The following is a 16985-nucleotide window of genomic DNA, read 5'->3' as shown; positions in this document are numbered from 1 at the left end:
GGGACAACTGTCACTGCCAGGACACTGCCAGGTCAGCAGAGCTGTGCCCTGAGAGGACAGGAGGTGTTTGCACCTCCTCCTGCAGCAGGGCTCTCGTGCTGCTCCCCCTTCGATTGCCTGGGGAGAGGGCACGGGGTGGAGAAATCCCTGGAAAAGTCGGGGTCTGCCCGGGCTGTGTTTGTGTGCTGGGCTCAGGCCGTGGCCGGAGCTGTTTGCTTTGAAGGCAGGAGGTCACTGGCCTCAGCTGCCTGGAAATGGGGCTGGTTTGGCTCTCCAGGATAAAAAAACAAAAGGGGATGAGCTGGCTGGGGGAGAAAAGCAGTGAGCACAGGAATGTATGCGGAGAGGCCCCTGGGAAGGACCAAACGGAGCGTCCGGAGCTCCAGAACCTTCGGGTTTGTTCTGCCTGGCAAATCCCGCCAGACGTCGTCACTGCCCTGCGGCGCTGTGACCTGCCAGGCTCAGACCTGCGTGGAGATTCCGGGAATCCCACTGGGAATTCCAGGAATCCCCACTGGATTGAAGCGGCTCTGGGACTCCCAGCTCAGGTGCTGGACCCCCAAAATCTGCTGGTCCCAGGGCCGGAGCCTCCAACCACCCAGGCCGGCCAGCTGAGGCGGGCATTTTCCAGAGAGCTGCTTCCCTCATCCAGGATTTAGCAGGCAGCAAACACACCCACCTCAATTAAAAGCGACGGGAGTTGGTCTGTGAATATGTAACAGAGGAGAGGTAATGGAATGAAAACATTAATTCAGCAATATCCCAGCTACCAGAAGAGAAATGGGAACCTCCAGTTGTGCAATCACTACTGCACCTTTTCTGTCTCCGGGTCTCTTTCCCTGCGATCACAAAATTGCAAAACCCTGGAGAGTCCTTTTATGTGATTAAAATAATAATAATAATAATAATGGCTCTCTTAATTTCCATGCTAAATTATGCCTGCTGCCTATTGCACATGACATTGGATGCTTGGCTCCGTGAGCTCTTTAAAGAGAAAAATACCTTGTAATGAGGATGTTGCTGGAACTCTGTTGCTCCCTGCCATCATCATCTTTTTTTTTTTTCTTTCTTTTTCATGTGTAATGTTCCCCAGATGAATAATTTTCAGGAGGGCATTTTGAGTTGACTTTGGCTTTTGCTGTCGGTGAAATCTGAAGAAACAAACTTATTTGCTGGCAGCAGGAAGCAGGGAGTCAGGATTTCCTCCAAATCCCGAACTCACCGGGGTCTGGCTGTGTGCTGGAGCTGACATCAATCCCTGTTTTGTGGGTTTTTTGGGGGGTTTTTTCCCCTGTTTTGAGATCATTCCCAAGCTAATTAATCCTTCAGGAGATCTTCCCCCACTCCACTCTCACCTTGAGTCCTGCTGGCAGTGCTGGCTCCAACATCAGGGAGCCCAAACCCCACACAGGGGTTTAAGCTGATGACAGTGGCTCAGCTGACTTCTCAGCTGGGAATATTCATTTAAAAATTTAAACAGAAAAAAAAAAAAAAACCCAACCCACAACGTCTCACAGAGTGGCTCCAGCCCTCCTCAAAGCCCGGGGATGGGCAGTGACTGTTGGAAAAATGTCATTTGGACCGAGTGGGTTCATCTTAAAGAAAGAAAGTCAGGAAGGAGAAATTGGGTGGAGAAGCTGAGAGCCCGGGCTGGGGGATGTGGGGACTCGGGACGGCACAGCTTGGCCTGTCCTGAGCACAAACTGGGCAAGCTCATCCTCTCCACGCAACCCCATCAATCATCCCGGCTTCCTCACCAGCTTCCTGAACTTTCCACTGACCCCAAGCTGAGTCTGGAGCTTAACGAGGCCCACAAGTAGCGGGGAGCGTCTTGGGATTTGTCAGAAGTGCTTGGCGCAGCAGAAAGGGGGAGAAGGAAACAAAACAAGGAACAGAAAAACAGCAAAAACAGCCATTAGAGCAGCAAATGGGAGCAGGAGAAGGGCGAATGGCGTTGAGCTGTGCGTGGAGGGGCTTCTGTGGGGCCTCTGTGGGCTGCTGGGACAGGAGCAGAGCGGTGGGGGAAGCCACACGTGAGCAGTCCCGTGGTGGAGCACACGGGCAACAATCAGGCTGGAGCTGGTTTTTTTTTTTTATCCTGGTTTTTTTTTCAGGCTCTGTGTGTATTTTAAAACACACCGAGCTCATCTTTAAGATTTTTTTTTTTCCCCTCCTTTTCTTTTAATATTTTCTTTAAGCACCCCATTATGGATGTTGCCTGTGCCTCATTCTGGACACTAATTATGCGGAAATAATTGTCTAATCTTCAGAGATATTGAGCGTGTGATTAAAAGGCAGCCAGCTGAGAGTGGGAGGAGTTGGACTGCTCACAGATCCAGCTCTGGATTGGGAGCCTTTGGTGGCGGCTCCACGGCAAAAGCTGAGCTGGAGGCTTGGCACTTGCAGCTGCTTTGAGCAAACATCCGGCACCCGCTCCAGGGGCTGGGCACAGCCTGGGAATCACGGGGAATTTGGGGCTGGGGGACTGCGGGAGTGGGAGGTGTCCATGGCTGGGCTGGGATCCGTGGGATGGGACCCATGGGATGGGCTGGGATTTATGGGACTTGTGGGATCCATGGGATGGGATGGGATGGGATTTATGGGATCCATGGGATGGGATCCATGGGCTGGGATGGGCTGGGAATTATGGGATCTGTGGGATGGAATGGATCTGTGGGATGGGCTGGATCCATGGAACGGGATCCATGGGATGGATGGGATCCATGGGATGGAATGGGATCCATGGGATGGGATCCATGGGATGGGATCCATGGGATGGAATGGGATCCATGGGATGGACTGGATCCATGGGATGGATCCATGGGATGGGATCCATGGGATGGGCTGGGCTTTGAGGTCCCTTCCCACCCAAACAATTCTGGGATTCTGTAGGGAGGTGATTGCCAGGCCTGGGGCTTCCTGACTGCCCTGCTTGGGCTGAAGGTGGATTTTGGGATTGCTCAGGGCCCGGAGTCTCCTGGCCACTGCTTGCAGGCAGATTCCTGATGAGATTCTTGCCAGAATCACAGAACCAAGGTCAGAAAAGACCTTTAAATCCCAGCACTGACCCAGCACCAGCCCTCATCCCCGGGTGCCACATCCACACATTTCCCAGCACTGCCGGGCCTGGTGACTCCTGGGCAGCCAGTTCCAATGCTTGATGACCCATTCAGCGAAGAATTTTCCCCAAAATCCAACCTAAACCTCCCCTGGCACAACGCGAGGCCGTTTCTTGTCCTGTCCCAGAGCCCGGCCCCGCTCTGGCTCCAGTTTTATTCCAGGAGGATTTGCAGACACAAACCCCCCTGCACTGCCAGGAGCTACTTAAAAAACCAGAGCAGCTTAAGAATGTTTTAAAAATACACTTTTAGCTATGCCTTTTAATGTTGGAAACGTCTTGAGACTCGTGGGTTTCTTACCTTTATCCCTCTGTATTTTTAGTTTTCCCTTGTTTATGCGGAGGAGATGGAAACTGTACAGAAAAAAAAGAAAAAAAAACAAACAAACAAAACCAAACCCACTCAGTTTGGTTTTAATTCACTTGGTTTTCACTCCTGAAACTTCTGAAGAGATTAAGCAGGTTCCAGACTGGCTGTGCTGTGTTGGATTTCACATTTAGAACTTAACTGCTTTATCACATCGTTTTGTGCTGCCGCTGAGCGTTCTTTCCACCCTCATTACGTGTCTCATTGGATATTCATCTGGATTAGTGTTAGATTTTGACATTTTTCTACTCACCTCCAGCAGATCGTATATCAAATGGGTCCTGCTACAGAATTTCTTCCCCTGTAATTTCTCCAGGTGCTTGTTTCTGATTTTTTTTTTTTTTCCAATCTCTGCTGCCTTTTCGGGGGAGAGGAGTCCCTTATCTCACTTAATCAGTGGGTTTAACTTCCTCCCACAGGACATCAACTTCCAGATTTGTCACTGCTGCCGGGGCTGCCTCTGTGTGCTCAGAATGTTGTGGCAGGCATTTGTCACTGGAAGACCTTTCTGCTTTCACAGAGTGCTTCCATTTAGCCTCCCAGGATTGTTCCTGTCTCTGGAGAGGATTTTTTTGGAAGTTCAAGGAAATCCCTCAGCCTTTGCTTGAGGCATCAGTGTGAAACACAGAGAGGATATTTTTTTTTTATTTTTTTGGGGGCTGACTAAAATTGTTCATCCTTCTTCTGATGTTTTATTCCCAACGCCACTTCTGCACCCTGCCACACTTTATATGCAGCTCCAAAAAGGGGGGGGGAAAAAAAAAAAGGGAGAAAAAGTTCAGTGCAGGAAAATGAAAGCGTTTCAAGAGCAAGTTCTAAAGGCAGGGGTTGTTTCCTACTAATTTCAGTGCACACAGAATTTACCTCTCAGGCACGAACACAGGATTGAGAACACCTCCGCTATTCCTGTTTCTCTCCACAGAGCTCTCATCTGAACGCGGGATTGCACTGGGGTGGTTTCCTCACAGAGCTGGGGCTGGGAAAAACACAAATCCTGTGAGTCCTGAGCTGGGGGATCACAGCAGCCTCCACTGCTCTGCTTCATCTCCATCTCCCAGCTCCAGCCCGTGCTGTGCTCTGCCAGGAAGAGAGGGAATCCAGGGACAAAGAGCCTGAGGATCGAGGTTTGCCCGTGCAGGAGCGCAGAGCTCTCCCGGACTTCTCCTTCAGGCAGCTGGAAGTGGAAGTCGCCTTCAGGCATTAAAAGTGACACCTTTTGCCTGGGCTGGAACATCCCTCCTCTCTTGGCAGGCTCCCTCCTGGTTGCTGTGGGAACCAGCATCTTTAATTTCCTGACTTTTGTGTGCACATCCCGAATTGTAGCTGTGATGTTCTCTGTCACTGAGGTGGCTCTGGGAGAGGCCTGCAGGGCATGGAGCCGTCAGGAATCATTTTCTGGAGCTCTTCCTTCCCTCGGGGTCACCCTGCTGCCTCTCCAAGGAGGCTTTTTGCAGAACCCGCGACTCCCGCTCATCTCAGGGAGCAGCGAAACACAAAAGTAGCAGCGAGGGGTCTTTTAGTGCTTCCCTTCCCGAGGCTGGAAGGTCCTGGCAGACAATTCTGCCTCACTCTAAAGCTTGTCCTGGTGCCTGACCCCTCTGTCCTGCCGAGAGTCAAGCTGGGGCTCCTTGGCCTTTCCCTGGGGATGTGCAGAGTGCTTTTTATCCTCCGGTTCTTTGCAGCATCTCCAAAACGTCGTCAAGTTTCTCCCCCGGAGGCCGAGCAGCCTCAGACCGACCCAGCTTTAATTGCAGGTCACATTCCTGCTGCCGAGCCCTCGCTTCCCTCTGGAGTCTCCGAATGCTGCTGGAGGGAGACTCGGTGCCCTTTCTTGTGCCAGGCATCCCTGCTCATCCTGGGGTGGGCTTTGTGCCTTTTTCTAACGCTGCAACGTCCTGCTTTGAGCTGGAAATCGTTGGTTTGAGCTGGAAATCATGGATTTGAGCTGGGAGTCGTTGGTTTGAGCTGGGAGTCATTGGTTTGAGCTGGAAATTGTTGATTTGAGCTGGAAATCCTTGGTGTGAGCTGGAAATTGTTGATTTAAGCTGGAAATCATTGATTTGAGCTGGGAGTCGTTGGTTTGACCTGGAAATTGTTGATTTAAATTTGAAATTGTTGATTTAAGCTGGAAATCATTGATTTGAGCTGGGAGTCGTTGGTTTGAGCTGGAAATTGTTGATTTAAATTTGAAATTGTTGATTTAAGCTGGAAATCATTGATTTGAGCTGGGAGTCGTTGGTTTGAGCTGGAAATTGTTGATTTAAGATGGAAATTGTTGATTTAAGCTGGAAATCATTGATTTGAGCTGGGAGTCGTTGGTTTGACCTGGAAATTGTTGATTTGAGCTGGAAATCCTTGATGTGAGCTGGAAATCATTGATTTGAGCTGGGAGTCGTTGGTTTGACCCGGAAATTGTTGATTTAAGATGGAAATTGTTGATTTAAGCTGGAAATCATTGATTTGAGCTGGGAGTCGTTGGTTTGAGCTGGAAATTGTTGATTTAAGATGGAAATTGTTGATTTAAGCTGGAAATCATTGATTTGAGCTGGGAGTCGTTGGTTTGACCTGGAAATTGTTGATTTGAGCTGGAAATCCTTGATGTGAGCTGGAAATCATTGATTTGAGCTGGGAGTCGTTGGTTTGACCCGGAAATTGTTGATTTAAGATGGAAATTGTTGATTTAAGCTGGAAATCATTGATTTGAGCTGGGAGTCGTTGGTTTGAGCTGGAAATTGTTGATTTAAGATGGAAATTGTTGATTTAAGCTGGAAATCATTGATTTGAGCTGGGAGTCGTTGGTTTGACCTGGAAATTGTTGATTTAAGATGGAAATTGTTGATTTAAGCTGGAAATCATTGATTTGAGCTGGGAGTCGTTGGTTTGACCCGGAAATTGTTATTTTGAGCTGGGAGTCGTTGGTTTGAGCTGGAAACGCTTGGTTTGAGCTGCGTTTCCGAGGGCTGCAGCCTGGCCGAGGCTTTGACAGGAGTGCTGCCTCACCATTTATTCCTTCTGCTTCACGGTTCGTTGTGCTTCCCCCGGGGCAGAACGCGCGGCCTCATTGAATCGCATCCCGCTTGTTCCCGACTGTTTTCCCAATTTGCTGAGATTATTTTGATATCTAATCCTGTCAAGCAGCATCCTGGCGAGCATTTGGAGGCTTTTAGCCGGGGTCTTGTTGGTGTGACTTCAACAATATGGGAGAGAAAGGGAAGAACGGGGACAGATGGTCCCAAGTGATGGAGCTGCCGTGGCTTAATGTGTTTGTGCTCGTGGTAACGGAGCATTTGCATTCTCCTGACCCACTGCATTCGCCGGGAAAATGTGTTTAGATTCTCCCATCGGTGATTATGAGGGTTCCAGGCTCAGCTCATCAGCCAGGCCCCGTACTGAAGAGCACAGTTAATCCTGTTGATTCATTTCGTTTCTTTATCTCTGAATTTCCTCCCACCTGGGCTGGTGTTAAGGACCAGATCGTTTCTGGGCTGGGCTGTGGATAAACCCAGGGCAGGGATGAGTGGTTTTACAGCCCCGGCTCCGAGGTGGTGCCTGTTCTGCAGAGCCCGTCCAGAGCAGAGCAGATCTGAAGGAAAATCACTGTCAGGAGTTGCAGGCTGTGCTGTCATAACACATCTGCCGCTTTCTGGGAAGCGTGTTTGGGAGGCAGAAGGGCACCTTCTTCTGATTGTTGTGACGAAGCGTCTCCCCTTTGAATTCTGCGGTGAATTAGCAGCCTCTGCTCGTTAACTGCTACCTGTGGCTCTGGCAGAGCGGGCTAATCCTTGCAGGTAGGACGCGTGTGTTTGTTCTAATGGGCCTGTTGGGACCCCTCACATTAAATGCTGCAGGTCCTCGCGGAGCTCCGTGGAGGAGCAATAAATTGAAGATAATCAAATTACCTTTAAGCGCTCCAAAATTAATTTCAGACGTCCAGAGCGGGGAGGCACCAGCAGTTGTTTTGCCCCAGCTGTTGTCTTGTGCTTAACCTCGTGGAAGTGCTGCTCCCAGAAGTGCTGCCGGCCTGGCAAATGACCCATCTTTGTCAGCAGTAATTACCTCTGCCTGGCCAACATCTGAGCCCCAAACCAGGAGGAGAAAAGCTCTTTCCCAGAGGAGCATTAGAACGATTATCACTTTGCAATTTCCTGCCGGAGCTCTCGGTGGCCCACCGAGCTGCCTGCGTGTCACGGGAGACAGATGGGAGGCACGTGGAGAGTGGATTTGCAGCATCTCTGCTCTACCAGGGATTGTGTTCCCAGCTCCAGGCAAGCCTCCCCTCCTCCCCGACGACGCTTGGAAACGGGAACAGTTGGATTTTTGAGCTCCAGGAGGTGTTGGAGTCGTGCGGGGATGAACCAGAGCCGGGGGCTGGAGGATCGCTGAATGTTGAAAGATGGTTGGAGAAACTGGGGAAAAGAGGATTAAACTGGGGAGCTGCTGCCAAGTATTAAATATTTAAGGAGCAGCTGGCAATAGGTGCTTATCACATGTCTGCTCTCCCATTCCTGTGAAGGAAGTAACTTATCTGAGGGGCTGGGGCTGTGACAAGCAATTCATTTTTGTGCTGAACACCTTTCTTCTCTTTTTTTCTCCCCCCCCAGAATATTGCTCACCTGTTCCCCCCCCCCGACTCTGCCTCCTTTTCCCGTCCCTAAATGAGCCCAAGCTCTGGTTTTGTGTCTCTCACCCATCACTGGTTCAGGGCAGAGCTGCCACTGCTGCTTCAGCTTGAACGATAGCCTTAATTCTCCAGGGGAAATTGATATTTGAAAAACATGAGTGGTTTGTAATCCAAAAAAAAAAAAAAAAAGGCAAAAAAAAGCCATTTCTTCCCCAGCTGGAACACACTCTCTATTAAATTTGATTACAGCAGCCTAAAAGGCAGCACTTGAAGGTGCCTGTCTGGTGCCAGCTTTACCTGTCCAGCCCATATGCTGGGCCTGCTCTGTGCTGCAGGTGAGGCTGGGGTTCATTAGCACTTCCCAGGGCGCTGGAAGATCCCTTCTGCTGACAGCGGAAAGCAGGCTGAGCTGTGGGGTGAGCCAGATGTTTGGGTGATTTCCCTCATGCCAGCCCTCAAGGTTGCTTTGCTGGAGGTGGGAGGCTCAGCCTGTGTTGGCAGATGGAGCTCTGGGGGCTCTGCTCCTTCCCAGCCACGTGCTCCAGGATTAATCCTCTGCTGTGCCCGGGCATCTTTGCAGGGGATGATCAGCCCTTTGACCTTGCCTTAGCTGGGGGAAGTGTGGCTCTACCACAGGACGAGGGCTGGCGTGCTTTGGGTGTGAGGCTCAGAGAGCTGGGCACGGGCTGAGTGGTGTCGTTAATGCATGGAATTCCAGTGGATCCAGTATTTCCTCTGGAACTGCAGGAAAATCCACACCTCCAGGGCCAGGGGAAGTCGGTGAGCAGAACAGAACCCTGAGAGCTGAAGGGGTTGGCGGCATCCTGTGACTCTGCGGTTCCCCGGGGCTGGGGAAGGGGAAGAGACCAGAGCACAAACTGAAATCAGGGGGGAGATTGTGCTTTGGGGTGATGGGGGCTGGTTTGTGGGGATGTGGGGTGGGGCTTGGTCACCCCGAGAGCCCCATGGGTGGGGGACAGGGACAGGGCTGCCCGTGACCCCGCAGGGCTGTGCCAGGCGCCCTTTGCTGCCCATCAGGGGACAGCTCTGGCATGGAGAGCCCTCAGGGGTGACCCTTTGGCCGGTACCTGCAGAGCAGAGCGAGGAAGATTGATGTGAGCAAGATGGGAAAATAACCTTGGCCACGAAGTGGTTTTTGATGAGGTCCCTGAAGTGTAGGTGCAGTGGTTTATTTGGGAAGCAGAGAAAAATGAGGTTGCTCAAAAGCTAATGGACTTTTTTTTTTTTCTTCCCCCTTTAACTCTGCAAGAGAATGTGCTGATACAAAAAGAAATAGATCTCCTCTAATTCTTGAACTACTTCTTTGTCCCCTCCATCTCTCGCTTCTGCTACCTCGTTGCTCAGATGTAATTTGTTTAGTTTGCCTTAAATAAAGGGAATGGAGTTACTCTGTGTTACAGCTAGCAGGTTCACAGACAAAAAAACTCAATAAATAAGGCACTGGCAGGGCTTAGCTCAGCTCTGGTGTTTCTGGCTGCATCTGCAGTAGGTACCACTCGCAGGCAGCTGAAGGGCTGTAATGAGTTGATTGTGGATCTAACTGAGAAATTTCCTTTCCTCCTGAAAAGAAAACCCCTTTCGCAGTTCCATTTGGATTTTCTGTTTCATTCCTGTCAGCTGGAGCAGCGGCACCAGCCCTTTGCTGGGGATCCCTGACACCTGGGGCTGGTCCTTGCAATGGGAGCAGAGTGACTTTCCCCTGGGGAGCATCTCCTGGAGCTGGAGTTCATCATCCCTGGTGTGAGCTGGGCGTGCTGGAAAGGAAATGTTGGGAAATCGCCAGGTGGGGAGTGTTCCTGCCCCGTTCCAGAGGGGAGATGGATGGCTGCTGCAAAGGGATGAACAGAGACAGGTCCGCATGTGGCGGATAAATTAATTTTTATTTCTCTACCACGCTCTCTTTCTTTAAATCCTCTTTCTTTCCACGCTTTGAGGAAAATTCCTCCTGCTTTTTTTTGGCTGGCAGGAGAAGCTAAAGCCCAGAGCAGGGAGGGAGCTCTGGCCTAAGCCCAGATCCCACCTCAGGAGCTGCAGGCTCCCGGCCCCTCGTTGTGCCGGACCTGGAGCGCTCCGCACAGGGACTGGCAAATCTTGGCTGCAGGGCGGATTTTTCAGGGAGCTGCAGTGATTTTCACAGTGTGCTTGGTTGCCAAGATAATCCTGAGCTGTGTAAAACGTCTCTGTGTGGATTTCTCCCAGCATTGGATGGTTTGCCACCAGCCAGGAGCTGTGTGGTGACGCGGCAGCTCCCAGGCTTCTCACACACATCTCGGGATAAATGTCAGGAGTTCAGGCTGCTCTCCAAGGCCTGGCGTGGGGAAAAAGGACCGAAAGAAGCAGCACTTGGAGATGGTCATTTTTCAGACTCCTGCTGGAGCAGGGCACTGATTTTAATTGGAGCCTTCGGAGCAGCAGAACCAGGGGAAGGGACCTGGTGTTTTACCGCAAGAGGTGACGGTAAACAACCAGTGACAACCAGAGCCCCGTGTGCCTTGGCAGTTAACCACTTCACCAACATAACCAGTTCCACAGAAACTGCATCCTCATTTCTATTCCAAGCAGGAGTTCAGCACTAATTTCTGTTTTGACAAACACGATTTGACATAAGAACAGTGGGAGTCAGGACCTTTCATTTTTGATCTGGGTTTACATTGCGCTGATCTAAATTCCTCCCCCTTCTGCTCTTGCTTTTCAGTTGTAAACTCTCGTTATTGAAGGCAGCAGAGAGCTGTTGGAACCCCCCCTGTTCTGCAGCACTTAAGCAGCCCTGCTGTAGGAAAGATTAAATCTGAGATCTTCCTAATGGCTTGTGCTGTTGGTGTTTGAGGCGCTGGCACAAAGCGTTACTGTCCGGGTTTGGGGATGAAGGATTTGGTTTCTGTTCACTGAGTAACTTCACAAAGGGTTCTTTGCCCAGGAGCAGGTCCCCTGGGGCTGAGGGAATTGGAGAGGAGGTTCCCCGAGCTCCGTGCCTGCTGCAGGGCTGCCTGAGCTCAGGCTGGCCTTCCATCCCTCCCTGGGGCAGTCACAGGGGAACGTGGCCCTGAACACCACCAGGAATTTTCTAGAGGAAGGTTGGAACTGGCTGAACTTTAAGGCCCTTTCCATACCCAAACCAGCCTGTGAAGGGAAAATTTTATTTGAGCTGAGCCCTGACACCAGGGAGTGCTGGAAAGGTGGTGGAGATCCTGCTGAGGATGCTCCATCTCCTGCTGCTTGGGAATCCTCGCGCCGTGTTCACCTTTCCAAAGGCACAGCCCGAACTCCTCCTTGTTCCTCGGGCCCCAGAGCAACGCTGGTGGGACAGGAGAGCCCACGCCTTGGCAGGGTCCCTGTTCTCCGTGGCTCCCCAGGCATGGAGAGCGTGATGGATTCGGGAGAGCCTTTGGAGAGATCTCGCCTTCCTGGGGAAAAGGCTATTTCAGACCCCACTCGGAGCTACTTGGCTGCTGAAGCGTCACTCTTGTAGCTTTTTTTGAGGCTCTCAAGGGGCAGACTCGCAGCTGGGAGCCCTTCAAGTCTCCTCTCTGGCCTGTGACAGTCCACGTTGGCTATTTTGGGAGAGGGGAGGGAGGGAAGGCAGCGCTCTGCGTCCCTCCCATCACAGCCGCTCCTCTGTGGAAAACCAGACATTTGCTCAGCTCTGGGTGCTGGGTGAGTGCTTGGGGCCACGTGTTCAGGTGTTGGGAGGCGCAGGTGCAGGTGAGGCTGCACTTGGACACGCAGATCCCCAGCCTGTGAACGCCTCACCCCGAAGTTTTTCATTTCTCCCTGGAGCCTGAGTCATCTCCCACAGAAAAACCCAAACCCTCAGAGCGGCCAGCTCCTCTCCACCCAGCGCCTCTCCCCAGCGTTCTGTTAATTAAGTCAACGTTCATTAGTGCTCTCTGTGGCGGGGCTCGGGCTCCTGGGGTGGGTGGGAGCAGGAACAGAGCTGCCTTGTTGCCCACACTCCTCTCTCCATTCTTCTGCTGCACAAAAGAGCAAATACAGGGTGGCACAGGCCCTCCTTGGGCTCAGCGAGAGATGAACCTTTGTCTGCTCCCATCAGCTGCTGCTTCTCCTCCCCTGATCAGCACTCAGGGGACAGCTCGGGCAGGGGCCCTGTCACCACAGCCGCTGTGACACTGAGTGAGAAATGCCCCCAGAGCTGCCGGGTTCCTCCTGAGGTCCCCAGTGGAGGGGAATGGATGATCCTGGTGGGGCCCTTCCAGCTCAGCTCCTCTGGGCTTCTGTGCCTCTGCTCTCCCACAGGGCAGTGAGGAGCTGCTGTGGATCCTAAAGTCCCTTTGCCAATTTGGGGGATCCTAATCCCCCTAATCTGCCCTTTTGGGACCAGCAGAGTGACTCTGCCTCTCCCGGTGAAGGTCTCCCCAGCCCAGCCCGTTTGGGGCAGCATCAGGAGGGGTTTTCACAGCACACTCGGGTTTGTGGAGACGGGCACAATCTGAGATGTGGGGTCCTGCTCAGATCCTCTGCCCCCAGCTCTGGGCACTTCCAGCGGGGTTTCTGCCAAGGGTTTCTTGGTTCCTACTTTGAAACTCCCTCAGAGCAAGCACAGTCAGGCTGAAAGCAGCAATTTCGAGGTGAGGGTGTCAGCAAGAGTCAGGAGTGGCAGGGAGGGGTTTGATTTGGTTCCGAGCTGCCTCCCCTCTGATTGCACCCCTCCCACCCTAACGTGCAGGTGCAGAGAGGTGCTGGTTGTGGAAGAAGGCAGGCGGGGGGGTCAGGGGCGTGTTTGTGCCGCAGGGAATGTGCTGGGGTGTGCACACGCTGAGTCCTGGCGGCTCCGTCCTGCTCTGAGCAGGGGACGGGGGAAGAGCAAAGGTGTCCCAGGCTGGGGATCAGGGACTCTCTGGGTGTCCTGGCGAGGACAGACACAGCCAGGGCTTGTCCTGTGCCTGAGGAGGGGCAGGAGCCGCCTTTCCGTCCCTCTCCTGGGTCCGGAGCCGCCTTTCCATCCCTCTCCTGAGTCTGGAGCCGCCTTTCTGTCCCTCTCCTGAGTCTGGAGCCACCTTTCCGTCCCTCTCCTGAGTCCTGAGCCGCCTTTCCGTCTCTCTCCTGAGTCCAGAGCCACCTTTCCATCCCTCTCCTGAGTCCGGAGCCGCCTTTCCATCCCTCTCCTGGGGCAGGAGCCGCCTTTCCATCCCTCTCCTGAGTCCAGAGCCGCCTTTCCATCCCTCTCCTGGGGCAGGAGCCGCCTTTCCATCCCTCTCCTGAGTCCTGAGCCGCCTTTCCATCCCTCTCCTGAGTCCTGAGCCGCCTTTCCATCCCTCTCCTGAGTCTGGAGCCGCCTTTCCATCCCTCTCCTGGGGCAGGAGCCGCCTTTCCATCCCTCTCCTGGCTGGGGAGGGCTCCGGAGGCTGCAGGGAAGAAGGAGCCACTGAGCGTTTGCAGCCGCTTCAAAGCCGGTGCAGAAGAAAGGAAACACGGGCCAGCCCCGGTACAGAACACACAGCCCGAGGTTCTGGGGATGCAGAGGGCGAGGGAATATTTCAAACAAACGTTTGGTGTGACACCAGGACAAGGCAGCGGGGGAGCGAGGTTCGCCCTGCACTTTGTCACACACGGGCAGGAGAGCAGAGCGTGCTGCCCGGCCCCAGAGCGATGCACCCACCAAAGGCCTGACCCGCTAAAAACATAAAAGGCTCTGTCAATCCCAGCGATGTTTCTCACTTCAGTTAATCACCCCAGAAAACGGGCAGTTTGTTGTCTCTTTGTCTCCATTTAGCTCGAGCGGATCCAACTTTCCCCTTTGTCTCTCTGCAGGTTATGAAAAGCTTTTGTTGATTGTATCATCAAATTAAGCCGAGCCCTGAGGTGTGCTCTTCCTCTCAGAATATCACAGGAACAGGCTGTGCCTCAGGTGCCCCTGCCCTTCCTTCCCTGTTTGAAATGCTTCCCCTGCCTCGCTGTCACGTCTCTCCCTGCCAACAGGGAAGCGTATCAAAATCCCGTCATCGTTAATACTGAGGAATCATCCGGGCTGATAAAAGCAGCGCAGCCTGCCGTGGCGTCGTTGTTTCTCGTGTGCTTTTGGCAAGCATTCCAGGCCCACATCAGCCCCGGCTGGTTTTTTGGAGCCCACCGGTTGCTGCAGTGACTGTTTGGCTCCATCCAGCCCTCGCTCCCAGAGGTGGCTCCAGTTGGACGATCATTTCCCAGGCCGGTGGGAACAAACGGATTTCTGGAGGCCCTTTCAGCTGCCTCCCTCCTCTCCCACAGCCCCTGCTTTTGATGCAGACAGCATCCGAGAGGCAGCAATCTGTGGTTGAGCAGTAAAAGTCCTGCTTGGGTTTTTATTAAAGCAATGATGTGCTGGCTGGCTGAAAAGTGTCAAAACTGCAATCTTGTAGCATCAACAAAATAAGGCAGGATCCTTCCCTAGGGGAGGGGGATGCTGAGGGGGGGAGCGGGTGGATCTGAGCTCTTCTCTGGGCCGCAGGGCTCCGACACAGTCCCTTTGTCCCTCGGCGAGAGCAGCCCGAGGGTTGTCGGCGCACAATTCACCTCCGCAGCAGTGCTGCCAGCTGGGTTTGCCTCTCCTAAGCAGAGCTGGAATTGAAGTAGCACTGAAGGTGTGACAGGAGTGCCAAACCCACCGCAGAGTGCAGAGAAAGGCTGGGGGAGCAGCTGAAAGGCTGGGAGTGAGGAGGAGAACTGACCTGAGGCAGACAGAAACAAGTGTCAGGAGAATCCCTGAGGCTGTGGAGAGGCAGGTGATGGGGACAGGGGTGGAACGAGGAGCTCCTGCTGCAGAAACAAACCCTGCGCCTCATCCAAGAGTCTCTGCTGGCAGAGATTCCCTCAGGGCTGCCAGGGGGTGGGTGGGAATGCGGCTCAGCTGAGCTGGGGGTGTGAGGCGGTGCAGAGGCAGCCTCAGCCTGTGCCACACCCAGAGGGATGGCTGGGATGGCTCCAGACTGGAGCTGGATTCGTGGGAATGGTCCCAGACTGGAGCTGGATTCATGGGGATGGTCCCAAACTAGAGCCTGGATTCATGGGAATGGTCCCAGCCTGGATTCATGGGGATAGTCCCAGCCTGGAGCTGGATTCATGGGGATGGTCCCAACCTGAATTAATGGGGATGGTCCCAAACTAGAGCCTGGATTAATGGGGATGGTCCCAGCCTGGAGCCCCCCACGTGGGGTTTGTGTGGCTGACTTGCCCAGGGCCGGGATGGCCTTTGCAGAGTGGAGTCAGGAGGAGTTTTAGGGAGCCTGAGCACACCCTGCCGAGCCTCCCTGCGCTCTGTGTGCGTCACACAGCTCCCGGCAGGACATTTCTTACACAAATGACACACTGGGCCAAGTTCCTGGCTGGAATTCCCTTCAGCTGAGTGTGTCCCGTTGCCACCTGCCGGGGAACGGGCAGTGTGCTCACAGGGATGTGCTGCTGGACAAGGTCCCCGAATCACCCACTCTGCTCCAGCTTCACTGGGATCCTGTCTCAGCCTCCGGGAGAGGCTGGGCTTTGTGTCCCTGCTGGTCACGGCACGGAACAAAAATATTTGTGCCCCAGAAAACCAACTCTGCATCAGGACAGAAGGATCAAAGCCCTGCCCTGGGTGCTGTTGCACAACAAAATCCAGTTCTCTCACGGGTTGTGCTTGGCAGTGGCTTGGACAGAGGCTGAGGGAAGGTTTGCAGCTAAACACTGGCCAAGGCTGGAACTGCTGAGCCCCTTTGGCCAGGGCAGGGCTGCAAACCAGGCCAAGGCTTGCAGCTCTGACTGGGGGCTCCAGGTGTGCGCCCTGAGCTGCTCCCTGGGGGACTTCTTCCCGAATTCAGAACTCTTTCTGGCCTTTGGAGATTGGGCCTGTCCGATTTAGGGTGGCAGAGCTGAGCAGCCCTGGTGGAGGATCCCAGCCCTGGGACTGGGAGCTGCTGCCCGCCCCAGCCCCCCAGGCTGATTCAGAGCTCTGCCTTTATCCCTCTCTGTGTTTTTGCCACCCAGGAGGCCTTCGAGGAGCAACTGTGATAGATGCCTTAGACACCCTGTACATCATGGAGCTCGAGGAGGAATTCCAGGAAGCCAAGCAGTGGGTGGAGAAGAGCTTTGACTTGAACGTGGTGAGTCAGCTGCCGGGAATGCCTGCCTGTGTCACCTCACCGTCCTGCCCGGGAGGGAACCCACCAGCTCTGGGGGGGGAGAAACCACTCAGCTGATTCCTTTCTTTCCAAGGCCAGGGGGAACAGTGGGGAAGTCACCCCACGTTTCTGCTGGGGCCACCAGATCAGCCTCGCCGTGTCTGCCTGAAAGTCAGGTTCAGCGTTTGGTGGTTCTGGTGTTTTGGTCTGGGTTATGGAAACAGACACTCCTTATTAGACACTGCAGGGAAATTTTGCTCATCAAAGAACAAGCTCTGTGTCATCTCAGGTAAATGTCTGCCTGCGATAAGAGGAGATTTCCTTATTTAATGAGGTGAAGGTTGTAAAGCAGCTCCCCTTGTCTGGGCCCTCTGTTGGTGTCACTGCTGGGACTCGTGTGACGCCTCAGCAGCACAGAGGGGGCACAGAGGGAGCCAGGGTTTGGAGGGAAGGGCATCACCCCTAAAAACAGCCAGAGGTGCTTCTCCCTGGGGCTCCTGCAGCTTGGCCAGACACGTGGGGCTGTGCTGGGGCTCTGCAGCACAGCAGTGCTGGCACCTGAAGGCTGCTGGCCCTCCTCTGGCCCAGGCCGTGCTCTGAGCCGCCTCCTGCATCCCTCATCCCCAGCTGGTGGCATCTCCTCAGTGCCACACGCAGAGAGTGTCAAAAGCAAAGCGCAGCTTAAACTTTGATTTGTTTAATGCCGGTGTAGTTGTTGTGAGGAGTGGCTCTCCCACGGGAACAATGCCTGCAGCTGCCTTTACAGGG

General features: G+C 53.5%; 1 protein-coding gene across 1 annotated transcript in view; it reads left to right on the top strand.

The window, feature by feature from the left end:
• MAN1C1 (mannosidase alpha class 1C member 1) overlaps window positions 1-16985 on the top strand; it is a 55874-nt gene that overhangs the window by 23972 nt on the left and 14917 nt on the right. Inside the window, exon 4 of the mRNA XM_066204648.1 lies at window positions 16084-16199. Coding sequence (XP_066060745.1) covers window positions 16084-16199 — 116 coding nt within the window. The remainder of the gene's footprint in view (window positions 1-16083; window positions 16200-16985) is intronic.

Source organism: Chamaea fasciata, unplaced genomic scaffold, assembly GCF_029207755.1.
Source record: "Chamaea fasciata isolate MVZ Bird 193981 ecotype frontalis unplaced genomic scaffold, bChaFas1.0.hap1 SCAF_26, whole genome shotgun sequence".
NCBI lineage: Eukaryota > Metazoa > Chordata > Aves > Passeriformes > Sylviidae > Chamaea > Chamaea fasciata.
This window is presented reverse-complemented; position numbering and strand designations above follow the sequence as displayed.